The sequence below is a fragment of the Camellia sinensis genome, chromosome 1 (assembly GCF_055761805.1).
Source record: "Camellia sinensis isolate YWXY chromosome 1, ASM5576180v1, whole genome shotgun sequence".
Taxonomy (NCBI): domain Eukaryota; kingdom Viridiplantae; phylum Streptophyta; class Magnoliopsida; order Ericales; family Theaceae; genus Camellia; species Camellia sinensis.
Genome location: NC_138961.1, coordinates 56907038 through 56919763, shown reverse-complemented (window position 1 = coordinate 56919763; position 12726 = coordinate 56907038). Strand labels below are relative to the sequence as shown.

At 40.7% G+C, this 12726-nt stretch overlaps 2 protein-coding genes across 8 annotated transcripts; one reads left to right on the top strand and one right to left on the bottom strand.

The window, feature by feature from the left end:
- Positions 1–1416: 1416 nt before the first annotated feature.
- Positions 1417–12523, top strand: LOC145797430 (receptor-like protein kinase FERONIA). Its single transcript, XM_082884592.1, has 3 exons — positions 1417–2954; positions 4036–4563; positions 10937–12523. Exons 1-3 carry the CDS (start codon positions 1417–1419, stop codon positions 12366–12368), a joined length of 3498 nt encoding a protein of 1165 aa, XP_082740718.1. The 3' UTR covers positions 12369–12523.
- On the bottom strand, positions 5019–10752 carry LOC114317070 (ADP/ATP translocase 3, mitochondrial-like). Of its 7 annotated transcripts, none has more exons than XR_014335264.1 (8): positions 10617–10752; positions 10386–10460; positions 9390–9700; positions 9230–9291; positions 9079–9143; positions 8523–8622; positions 8106–8209; positions 6804–6871 (listed from the first exon to the last, which is right to left on the bottom strand). XR_014335264.1 is itself a non-coding variant. In XM_082877824.1 (5 exons), exons 3-5 carry the CDS (start codon positions 6378–6380, stop codon positions 5200–5202), a joined length of 636 nt encoding a protein of 211 aa, XP_082733950.1. In that variant the 5' UTR covers positions 6381–6402; positions 8106–8209; positions 8523–8557; the 3' UTR covers positions 5019–5199. The 7 variants fall into 7 exon arrangements, 4 of the variants coding, with proteins under 4 accessions (XP_082733950.1, XP_082733948.1, XP_082733944.1 ...); XR_014335259.1 differs by having other exon boundaries at positions 9390–9694; XR_014335263.1 differs by lacking the exon at positions 10617–10752 and having other exon boundaries at positions 10386–10516.
- Positions 12524–12726: the final 203 nt, after the last annotated feature.

Below are 12726 nucleotides of genomic sequence, written 5' to 3'. Positions count from 1 at the left end.
GCATCACATCCAATCCATAATCATTACATTCTTCTCTCACAAAAAAACTCAAAAAAGCCAAAAAGTCAAAAAGCCCTTCCCAAACCAAGCTTTTAAGCCCAGACTAAAATAGCCAAAAAAGCCAAAAAACCAAAAAGCCAACCCACTTCCCAAACGGAGGCTCAGAGTCCTCTTATTCTAGCAATCCATCCGATGCTAAATATATCATTAAAGAATTTTGCATTAACGTGGATGATTCGGTGATTAACGTAACTTTCACTCCATCAAGAAATTGTTGGCTATGTTATTATCATCCCATGTGAGTGGCTAACCCACCTTAGAGAGAGTGGGGTGGTTGGAGACCACTTTAGAGAGAGTGGGAGTGGCACCTCCCCACTAACCAATCCACTCACCATTGCTGTCCAGCTTCCTTCCCTCATGATATGTATAAATAGAGGTTGAGAGGAGAATAGACACCCAAGAGAGAACCATCAGAAATTGAGTGTGAGAGCTGTGAGTTGAGTGAGTTTCATCTCCTCCTCTGTATTTGTATTTTTGCTCCATTTTAGTGATAATTCTCATTTCTGTCCGTGGATGTAGGCATTGGGCCGAACCACGTAAATATTGTGTTCTCTGTGTGTGTGAGATAATTCTCTGGGTGTCTTTGATCCTAACAAGTGGTATCAGAGCCTCGTTGGTGGCGTTTCGGAACAAAAACAGCGTGTTGTTCGAAACTGTCCAGAAATCGTGTTGCTCGAAATCAGATTTTGAGCATACCAGGAGCAAGGGCTCGACGAGAGGAGTCCAGAAATATAAAGCAGACACCCAACGGAGGCCGGACGCGCCCTCACGCGCCCCTGGAAGTTGGCGCGTGAATCCCAGTTGCGCCACGCGCCACCACGCGCCGTTCAGGCAACCGGCGCGTGATCCCAATCTCACCCACGCGCCCCACGCGCCCTTCAAGGAAGACGACGACTGAGGGACAGCGCGTGCCAGACACGCGCCGCACGCGCCCACGCCAGCCGACGTCATCAGCCGATCGAAGCCGAGCCGTTGAGCCGGAGCCGCGTTGACCGAGCCTGAGCCGTTGACCGAGCCGCTGACCGAGCCGCTGACCGAGCCGCTGACGTCAGCCAGACGCCAGCCGAACCGGAGAAAAATCTGGTGCTTCTCAGGCGCACCAGATTCTGCCGATCTGAACCGTTAAAATTGTTTTGGCTTGATCGAAGCCATTTGGAGTCCGTTTTTGGTGATCCAATAGTGGTTTCTGACTATTTGGAGTATTCCGGACACATCCGTACGGTTAGATTTTGCAAATAAGTTTTTCAAAAATTCGCAGTTTTTATTTTGACAATCCGAAGTGCTTTTCCGGCTAATTTGAGCAGTCCGAACTTCACAGCAAAGCCTGTTTTTCAAACAGAGATTACTTTCTGGATGATGGAGGAATCCACATCAGCTTCAGGGCCGATGATTCGGTTGAACGCTTCTAATTATGCGATATGGAAGCCGCGAATGGAGGACGTCCTGTATTGTAGAGATTTGTTTGACCCTATAGCGCTAAAGGGGGTCAAACCAGATGGAGACAAGGATGGGGACTGGATAAAAACCAACCGGAAGACTGTCGGTCAAATCAGACAGTGGATTGACCACAGTGTGTTCCACCATGTTGCCCAAGAGACAGACGCCTATGCCCTATGGATGAAATTGGAGGGCATGTACCAGTCCAAGACCGCACGGAACAAAGCCTTGATAATGAGAAGGCTTATAAACCTGAAGCTAAAGAATAGTGTGTCTGTTGCTGAACACACCAGTGAATTCCACAGCCTTGTGAACCAGCTTGCATCAATCAAAATGGAGTTGGAGGATGAGATGCAAGCATTATTATTACTCAGTTCCTTACCAGACAGCTGGGAGATGTTGGTGGTTTCTCTCAGTAATTCTGCACCCGAAGGGAAGCTGACCATGGGGATGGTCACAGACGCCTTATTCAACGAGGAGGCAAGGAAGAAAGAGATGGAAGGAGAACAGTCACATGCCCTTGTCACAGAAAGTAGAGGCAGAGATAGAGAAAGGGGCAGAGGTAGAGGAAGAAGTAAAAGCAGAGGGCGTTCACAGTCCAGACAGGACAACACGAGGAGGTGTTTTTACTGTGATCAAGAGGATCACGTAATAAGAGATTGCCCAGAGAAGAAGGCGGACAGACAAGCCAAAGAGAAGGCTAAGGGACACGGAGGTCCCTCAACTACAGCAGTTGCAGTGCATTCCTCTGACGATGAAGAGGTGTTGCTTACAATCTCGTCAGAGTTGGAGACACCCGGCTGGATTTTGGATTCAGGGTGTACGTTCCACATATGTGCGGATAAGAAGCTTTTCTCCACTTATCGAAGAGTCAGCGGTAGCACTATCCGGATGGCCAACAACACAGTGAACAGAGTTGTCGGCATAGGGACAGTGCGGTTCCTTACTAAGACTGGAAGAAAAGTAATTTTATCTGAGGTCCGACATGTGCCAGGAGTACGGAGGAATCTAATCTCCCTGAGTATGCTAGATCTAAAAGGAAATTGTTTCTCATCTAGTAGCGGGGTTCTTCATGTACACAAAGGTGATAGAGAAATGTTGCAAGGCAAATTGTGCAACAAACTGTACAGACTGGAAGGAGAAGTTTTGACAAAGATGAGTGTTGTCAAATGCCAGTCGAAGGGTACAAAGAGAGAACATACGCAACCAAAGCGTATGATTGAGCAAGGCTTTCATCAGGAATGGCGAAAACGGTGCACGGGAACGCAAGGAGGCAGTTCAAAGGTGCACAGAGCTGAGCCAGTGAAGCCAATCTTGAAGAAAGTTCAGAGCAAAGAAACCAAGTCTGTAGAGACTCTGCCGGTGAAGAAGAGAGTTTCTTTTGCTTCCGTGTTAGAGACATTTTGCAACCTCTCAAAAGATGCATGGAAAGGAGGGATGCAATCTCGAGTCGCAAAGTGAGCGTTGCAATGCACTCCAATAAGGGGGTGCGAGCACTATGCACAGAGTTGCATAGTGATAACTTGTACAGACCGATGGAAGTTGTCTTGGCAGAAGGGCTAACTGTCAAACATCAGTACGGACGTACAAGTGAGACTGAACCGAACATCAGGGATTGCAGCACAGACAACGGGCGTATGAGATCGCTGGGAAGTTGTTCTAAAGTGCAGAAAGCAAAGGCTGGTTGTTCAGAAATAAGCTCCGAGCAAGGAAAATTGAGGATGTTGATGTGTCAAACTCTGAAGTTTTCTAGTTGCTCCAGTGTTCATCATGCAAGGAGTTGCACGGTAATGCAAGGAGTTGCACGGTAATGCAAGGGTATCCCGAGCAGGGGGTGCAGGACATCCAATCAGGGGGTGTCAAGATATCTTGGTTGCGCAAGTTCAAGCATAGCAAGTGAAGACATCCGAGACAGGAAGCGTAGAAGAGATCTGAGGGAGATAGGAGTAGAGGCTCTCTCCAAATCAGAGAGTGGTATGAGTTGAGTTGAGGATGTAAGATTCCCTCCTCTTCTTTTATCTCTGGTGTATTATCTCTAGCTTCAGGGGATGTAGCGTCTCAATGAGGAGATGAAGATTCTGTTGAAATTTGGGCGTGACAAGATTAGCAGCAGTGTGTGCAGTTTATCACCTCACATGGGTTGAGGGGGTGATTTGTTGGCTATGTTATTATCATCCCATGTGAGTGGCTAACCCACCTTAGAGAGAGTGGGGTGGTTGGAGACCACTTTAGAGAGAGTGGGAGTGGCACCTCCCCACTAACCAATCCACTCACCATTGCTGTCCAGTTTCCTTCCCTCATGATATGTATAAATAGAGGTTGAGAGGAGAGTAGACACCCAAGAGAGAACCATCAGAAATTGAGTGTGAGAGCTGTGAGTTGAGTGAGTTTCATCTCCTCCTCTGTATTTGTATTTTTGCTCCATTTTAGTGATAATTCTCATTTCTGTCCGTGGATGTAGGCATTGGGCCGAACCACGTAAATATTGTGTTCTCTGTGTGTGTGAGATAATTCTCTGGGTGTCTTTGATCCTAACAGAAATTCCTCCGGTGCCTATGGCTTTGTGAACAAGATTGAGATAGTTTCAATGCCCCAAGACATCTATTATGTCCGCAGAGGTGATGACCAACTGCCCTTCATCGGGCATCATTCCAAGTTCTTCACTGGGAATTCCATAGCCCTGGAAATGATATATAGGTTAAATGTTGGCGGGCACTCAATCTATGCTGAAGATGATACGGGCATGTTACGAGCTTGGTCAGAGGACTTCTCGTTCCTTATCAATCAAATCACTGATATCATTCATCCAAAAGTTAATATCAAGTATAGTTTGTCAGTGCCTGCATACATTGCGCCACAGCAAATCTATGCTACAGCTAGAACCATGGAGGACAACGGGCATTGTAATATGACATGGCTATTCCCTCTTGATGGCAGTTTTTATTACCTTGTTAGGCTTCATTTCTGCGAGGTCATGAAGGATATTTGGCAAGACAATCAAAGGGTTTTTCAAGTTTATTTAAATGATCAAATTGTTGAGAATTATGCAGACGTGATACACTCACTGCAGGAAATTTAGCTTTTAGCGGCGTTTAAAAAACGCCGCGATAAGTGCCAAAAACGCCACTAATTCTTTTTGTGACGTTTTGCACCAAACGCCGAGGACGCGGCCGTCGCTATAGCATTGTGGCGCTTTAAAAACGTCGTTAATTTGTTATAGGCGGCGTTTTAAAAAACGCCGCTAAATGTGGTACATAAGGCAAAGTGACGTCATGACAATTTTTAGCGACGCTTTAGAAACGTCGTTAATTTGTTATAGGCGGTGTTTTTTAAAACGCCTCTAAATGTGATACTCAACTGCAAAGTGATGTCCTGACAACTTTTAGCGACATTTCAAAAACATCATTATAGCTTTCTTAATTTTTAAAAACCTATATAGTGAGGTTCTGAGAAATGCCATTACATCTTTATTTTATTTTTTTAATTATTACTTGTAATAAAATTGCAAAGTAGCACTAATATGAAACAATAACTCCTATTTCCATTCAAATGAACATTTGTCAAAAGAAAAAGGCAGAAAAATAACAAAAGAATTGATTTGAGACCAAGCCAGTATCTAGTGATATGTGAAAAGGTCTATAATAACATTACGTGCTCCAACAAAAAAATATTTGAAATAATAAACCAAGCAAATTTTGGAAATCATCCAATAATGGGATTAGTTATGAGGCTGCAAACATCAATTAAACCATTAAACTGCCTTCCACCACCATTCTTAGCAGCTGTAGCATCATTAGCCAAACGTGTTCGAGCATAATCTAGGGAATAAACAAAAAGAGTAGATGAAGCACCAGCAGCAGCACCTGACGCCAAATTCCCGGCGAACCACTTCCAGTAACCATCCTTGTCTCTCTTGAAATTAAACAGCCTCTTGAAATAATCTTTGAAAGCAAAGTTCAGGGCCTGAAAAGGATTGATGAAATTGCAAATTCTGTGAGACATTCTATAAAACAAGACATGGTTGTCAACAAATGATAAATCAAAACGGAAACTTAATGAATCACATCGACAAGCCAGCATTTTTAATTCAAACTTCCAAAACTGACAGGATGAAGCTGTTTGGAGGACCTAAATCAAATCCAGATTAGACATCACTTCCTTTCAAATTTCAGGATGTCAATCCATCCCTTTGTTAGCAAACACATATATATACACTAATTATTATGCAATTGTTAGTTCTGCAGACCACACACTCACATGGGGTTGTCCCATCATGTGAGAGGCAGGGTTGTGGAAGAGATGTTTTAGACTGCGGAGATAACTGCTCCCATACTAATCGAGAGCAGAAAAACAAAACAAAAGAAATGGCAAGATTAACAAATATAAACAAAAGATAGGCTAACCTGGGTTGGGAAATATCTGATAACATTGGTAGTGTTGCTTCTCCACAAAGCAATAATGCCTTCATCCTTAATTGTTCGGGCAAAGCAGTCAGAAATTCCTTTGTATGGTTCAGGCAGCCGACCAGCTTTGATCATCTCATCCTGGTTCTGAATCAATAGCTTAGCTCGCTCTATCGGAGCAGCAGCAGTCTTGGATACAGCAGCAGAAACTCCTCCCATGAGCAAGTCTATCATAAAACTACGAAAACCTTTTTCTGCGGGAGCTTGTACAAAAACAGAGGATAGTGGTGATGCAAATTCCAGGCCAGTGCCTTGGAATGTTGGTGGCAGAGGACTCTGCAGACCTCCATTTACATATGCACCAGTCATATTGTGTAAACCAGTATTCCTGGAGCGCAAGTTAGGAGAAATTCGAGATAAGAAATAAGATTGCCAATGTACCTTCTGGGAAATTGATGGATGCTGTGATCCATCCGCCATATTTGCAACTCAAGGTGGCGGCCTGCAACAGAAACCAACATTAATTACATGCAAGAATAAAACAAAAACAAGCATATCAAACAAAGAACACAATAAAGGTTTAAATACAAGGAACAATAGAGAAAAGGGTTTTTCCCTACCCAATCTTTTCGCTACTATAAACACCGGTGCCAAAATATTTATATCACTTTAAAAAAATTAAAATAAAAACATATTGTTTGAGTCAAATGACTTTGGAGGGAACAAATAGTTACCGAGTATTATGTATACCATCCTTGAGGTTTACCCATCTTAATTTTCAAATCTAAGCAATATATGCGTGCATGCTAAACAATTTTCAAACACAAATATAATCAAGGGGAAAATAGATCAATTCATTTAGGCTGCAAAAGCATGCTAAATAAAAGCGACAAACACGTTGTACCTTAAAATGCACAATAATATGTCCATAATGCAATCCCACAACACACGTAATGGCAGCCATCAACGAGCTAGAACATTTTAGAGCAAAAGAGGTTTAATCAAAGAGCCTTCATATAAAAATAATATTATCAAGACTAAAATATAGTTTGTCAGAAAATACAGCAGTGGAGCTATTCTCTAAGTGCTGCCTTATCAAAGATACTTTAGTGTTTTGTTGACATGTCAAGCATTTTCCAGTAAAAGGATATCACAGAATCACATTACTCTTAACACAATTTAGAGTCTCTCTAGAGAACAGCCCATGGAGTTGGGGCCAATGCAATAATTCAAACTCCATAATGTGAAAAATGAAGAAAGGGTAATTCATATAAAAAATGAATTAGGGTTCGGGTTAGGGATGAAAGAGCACTAACGTAGTGCTTGGCCAATCCCAAAATAATACAAAAGCCTCAACTTCAATATACTAAAATTTCATTGCTTCAGCTGGCAATAATAGATGATTTTGTCCCTAGTTAGTGCTTAAGTTGATAAAACTTAACCATTTCCTTTAAATAAATAATAAATAGAACAAAAACTACGGTTATTAAAAATCAATACCAATTGAAGTAACAGAGCAGCTAAAAATAAAAACCTTATGCTTGACAATGGGAAAGGGTCATGAACTTTAGAAGATGAAAAGATGGTTCATTAATCTCAGAACATGGTGCTATATATGAAGGAATGAATCGTAGAGGAAGGAATAAATCACAGTGAGTATGAGATTTCAATTAAGAAGTTAATTGTAACTTTGACATAAGGCCCAGCTATGTTTGCCATTTTCAGAGTGTTGTATTACAATTATTGCCTCCTCTATGAAAAGAAAAAGAAAAAAAAAAAGAAGAAAGAACAAATATACTCTGATTAGTGTAAACTATCTCTAAAACATTATGATTAAGAAAGAAGCTGAACAGAGGCACTACATTTAAATCAAAAATGAAAAGGAATCAACATGAAGACAGAGCACATGAGATCACCATATACATAGGAAAATTTATATGTGTATATATATATACACACAGTAAAGTCACAAACATTTAGTAGTAGGCAAGCACTTTGTAAAGGTCTTCTAATAAACTATATTTGCATTCAAAAAGCCACCTAGAATTGGAGACCTAAAAGAAGTGACAACAAAGCAAAATGGATCAAAGGTCAACAAGATTTGAGTCAACTTGCTTGGCTAATAATGCAAAGATATATTATAATTATAGGCAGCTTCCATGCATGCTGCTAATTGTTGGTTAGTGTGTTTAAGCCATCAGATACCTGGTTTATTAGGTATGCTAGTGAATGCTGTTGGCGAACTGATGCTTGTAAAAACAAGACTTCAACTCAAGCTATTCAATTTCCTTCTTGGCATTTTGTTTCTCTTGTAGAACAAAGAATGATGTCATTAATGAGCACTTGAACAAGTTCATGGATGACAACAAAGCAAATGACCATAAGAACTTCGCTTGTTTACAGCCCTGTAACATGAGCACTAGGCAAGCAAATGAATGAAGCATTCACAATCTAAGAAAATATTCATCAACAGCATCAAGTTTCAAAGCTTGAATAAGAATTGGCTAGACCATCTAAAGAATGAGAAGCAGATAAAACTATCATGCTGAGTATCTAAAGTCAGTTACAAAAGAAGTGGCAATTCCTATCATTGGTAGAGAGATACAGACTGGAATAGCATACCTAGATCTTCCAGAACTACTGCTTCAGCTGATTATTCAGCTCTCCCTGCAGAGCCACACATGCTCTCAAGTCATAGAAACACCAAAGATTAAGTGCACGTCTGCGTATCCAACCCAAATTACCATGTAACAGATAGCAGCGCACAACCCAACAAGCTGCAGAAGTTAGTTGCAAAAACCAAAACACATGACAAACACATATTACTGAAATCAAAAAGGAAGAGAAAAATGAAAACCACAAATAAGCTTTAGCTAAAGAATCTATAAGTTCAGAGCATCCCCATGAACTATGAAGGGTCATATCACTGCCCAAAATTAAAAAGGCAATGACACTAACCCACATGCATATAAATATAGACACCTAGATTATACACTCGCATAATGAGATTAAATTATTAGAAAGTTAAAGCACCTAGAACTAATGTAGCATGAATGCTCGACTTTCAGAAAATTAAAAGCTCAAGTCACATACGACACATTTGAAATATATGTAAATACTCAATTTAAACACGTGATAAGTATTTACATGAAATATGATTAAAGAAAAGCGTGGTTACTTGAATGCAGTTGCCACTGAACCTATGCCGAAAACTGAAGCCACGATAATCTCCCTAATTAATCTCTGCGATGAAAAACAATAACAATTACATCAAAAAATTAAGCAAGAACAATCAAAATGTTGAGGTGGTTTTAATCGTTAAAAATCACCAGAATCTTGCTCATGATGGTGGTCAAACCAATCCACACAGCACGTTGAATCAAGCCAATGTCTACGAAATCACCCAAATATTAAAGCATTCTAGGGTTACAGACACACATTTATTTGTATATGTATATATATCGAGAGTCTAGGGTTGGGAAATAGTACCAGAGGGCATCGAATTGGTGTCATCATCTTCGACCTTGGACGCGGACTGGAATGCATGGCTTGAAGAAGTTTCCACCGAGTCGATTGGAAAATGTACAGGTTCTTTGCAACAAGGGGCTGTTTGAATTCGACTGAATTGGTGAAGAATTCGAGTGTGAGAAGGATTCGACGATGATGAGAAGGGTGATGGGAGAGAAGTGAGTTCACATGGGTGAACAAGGAGTGAGAACCGATGAGTCGGCGAGATTGGGAGATTGTGAAACTCCAAAATGTTGCGAAGCTTGAGGGACTGGGACTCCATCTCTCTGCAACTTCGTAGTACAGGCAGTTGGCACCAATATATAGGATTAAAAGGCAGCAATACATATAAATTAGGTTTAATTACAAATTGATATATGAATCGGCCCTGTACATCATCAACTTGAACTAAGCATCTACCAGATGCAATCTCAAGTAGCCTAAGAATTTCTTATTTCATTCAAATGGGCAAAAAATTAAATTGAAGTAGATGAGTAGCTATCTGTAATGACATATTAGTGTAGAAAACACAGAACCATACATAAATCACCAATTGATCAAACTCTATTACACACAGAAAATTAATAATTTCAATTTCAATAAATATATATGCATAAATTTCTGCAAAATACAAAAAATTTATATAAAGAGAGTGGGGAAAATGCCGATATGAGATGGAGTGATATCAGTCATAAGCTTGAATCTCAAATGAATGCTAGAACTGAAATTACAGAAAAATCAAGTGCATGAAAAAAGAAAACAATCCAGGTTTATATTCTTTAATATTTTTTCCCCAGTTTTCTCAGCAACCAAACAAAGAAAAGGCAATGAAACAGAGCATATATAACTCATCAGTGAAAAACAATTACTGAAACAGAGCACATACAACTCATCAATCACTGAAACAGACACACACACACACACACACACACAGAGACGGGAAGGAAGAGCTTCAGAGAGAGAGAGGGTGGAGCTCACCTTAGTAGACGATGGTGCAGATGATGGTGCAGACGATGGTGCAGATGGTGGAGACCGATCTGAATCTCTGACGCTCTGCGATGAAATCACTGAGATGAAATCGCTTTGAATCTCTAAATCTCTGAGATGAATCTCTAAATCTCTGAGATGAATCTCTGAATCGCTCTGATAAGGGTTTAGAGAGGGTTGAGAGAGAGAGAGAGAGAGAGAGAGAGAGACAGTGGAGCTCACCTTCGTTGGTGCTCGCTACCTCGCTCTGAGAATGAATAAGCGGTGGAGCTTCGAAATCGCTCTGAGATTTAGAGAGAGCGAGAGAGCGCGCTTGAGATCTGGGTCTTAGGTGAGTCTCAGATTCAAAATTAGGGTTTGAAAAGGGGGCGCGTGAATCACAACGCATTTGGAGGCGTTTTTCAACGCCTCCTATTACAAAACGGTATCGTTTTATTATGCAAATATGCGACGTTTTATAAAACGTCGTTAAATGTTAAAAAAAAGTGACGTTTAAAAAAATGTCGCTAAACAAACGTCGCCTAAACTCTTTTTTCCTGTAGTGACTGGAGTGGTGGAGTCGGCGTTCCAGTGTACAGAGATTACATTGTTAATGTCACAAAAAATAGCCAAGAGATGTTTCTGTCTTTGGCATTAAAGAGCACAGAAAGTCTGAATGGGCCAATCTTAAATGGCTTGGAAATCTTCAAGCTATCAGACCACGCCTACAATCTTGCAGGGCCTTTTCCATTTGGAAAGAGAACACACCCATTTGGAATGTCAAATAGATTATTACAGAATAATCCAAAGATAGTATTCATTCCATTTTATACTTTGGTTGGGTTAACATTTCTATTTTACATTTTTTTGCAATTTCTGATCAGGTGGTTCCCATTTCACTCAAATTTGCAAAGGAGAACTTTCAAATTGGCATCATCAGATCACTGTCGTTACTTCACACTTGTTGAGATTAAATCAGCTACAAATAACTTCTCTGATGCTAATCTAATTGGTGCTGGTGGATTTGGAAAGGTCTATAAGGGGTACATCGATGGTGGTGCCACCTCTGTCGCGATAAAGCGTGGGAGTCCAACCTCACATCAAGGTCTACACGAGTTCCACACTGAAATCACCATACTAACCAAACTCAAGCACAACAACCTTGTCTCTCTAATTGGGTATTGCGTCCATGAAAAAGAGATGATACTAGTGTATGAATTCATGGCTCGAGGTACCTTACGTGATCACCTATATAACACCCAGAAGCCCCCACTTCAATGGAAGGAGAGACTCAAGATTTGCAGTGGTGCTGCACGGGGGTTAAACTACCTTCATGTTGATGCAAAGCAGACCATCATTCACCGTGACGTGAAGACGACAAATATTCTCTTAGATGAGAGTTGGGTAGCTAAGGTTTCAGATTTTGGGTTGTCCAAATTTGGTCCTAAAATCATGTCTTGCACTCATGTTAGCACTGTAGTGAAGGGTAGTTTCGGGTACATAGATCCAGAATACTACTGTTGTCAAAAGTTGACAGAAAAGTCAGATGTGTACTCTTTCGGTGTGGTATTGATGGAAGTATTGTGTGCCAGACCGGCAGTCTTACCAATGGTGATGGAAGAAGAGGAAGACAAGCTAGAACAAGCCAACTTGGCTGAGTGGGCTTTACATTGTCATCAATTAGGGACCCTTCATCATATTATAGACCCGTTTTTGAAGGAAAAGATTGACCCAGAATGTTTTAAGACATTTGTGGAATTAGCAAAGAAGTGTTTGGCAGGTAGAGGAAGTGAACGACCCACGATTGGCGAAGTGTTGTGGTACTTGGAATTAGCACAGCAACAACAGGAAGCTAATACAGTAGAGGAAAAAACGTGTATTGCAAGTGAGGAGTTTGTGACCATTGATGTTCAATATTGTGCTCGTGGCATTGGAAATTCAAATGCAACACTCGGAGCAGAATTTTCGGAGCTCATGGACCCAGTTGGTCGTTGATGGATTTCAACAGACAATTCTTTTAACCTTGTAAGCTCATCTAGTATAATAATTCTATAAACATAGGACCAACCACTGAACAGACCACAAAAAAATACATATCAGATAACCGTTGTACTCAAGTTGCTCTATATGTTATCATTTATGTGGTTTGTTTTATGCTTATAATTTATTTTTTTCCAATTATTTCCCCTTTTAATAGTTCTTTTCCATTAGATAAGTTTCCATTCAGTGGGTTATAAGCTTTGTTAACTAGTTTATGGGTGGTGGCATCTAGTGTTAGTGGTCTTGTGAGCTAGTGTTGATTTCTCACCAACACTTTGCTTGGTTTCCTTTCTTTTTCTTTTTTCTTTCTCAT

Excerpts from the sequence above, each read along its gene's own strand:
- LOC145797430 (XM_082884592.1), top strand. The coding sequence starts at position 1,417 with ATGGAGGAATCCACATCAGCTTCAGGGCCGATGATTCGGTTGAACGCT. Across the intron at positions 2,955-4,035 it reads ATGCAATCTCGAGTCGCAAA|AAATTCCTCCGGTGCCTATG; the intron begins GTGAGCGTTGCA and ends TGATCCTAACAG. Across the intron at positions 4,564-10,936 it reads GCAGACGTGATACACTCACT|TGACTGGAGTGGTGGAGTCG; the intron begins GCAGGAAATTTA and ends TTTTTCCTGTAG.
- LOC114317070 (XM_082877818.1), bottom strand. The coding sequence starts at position 6,380 with ATGGCGGATGGATCACAGCATCCATCAATTTCCCAGAAGGTACATTGG. Across the intron at positions 5,461-5,900 it reads TCAGATATTTCCCAACCCAG|GCCCTGAACTTTGCTTTCAA; the intron begins GTTAGCCTATCT and ends AATCCTTTTCAG.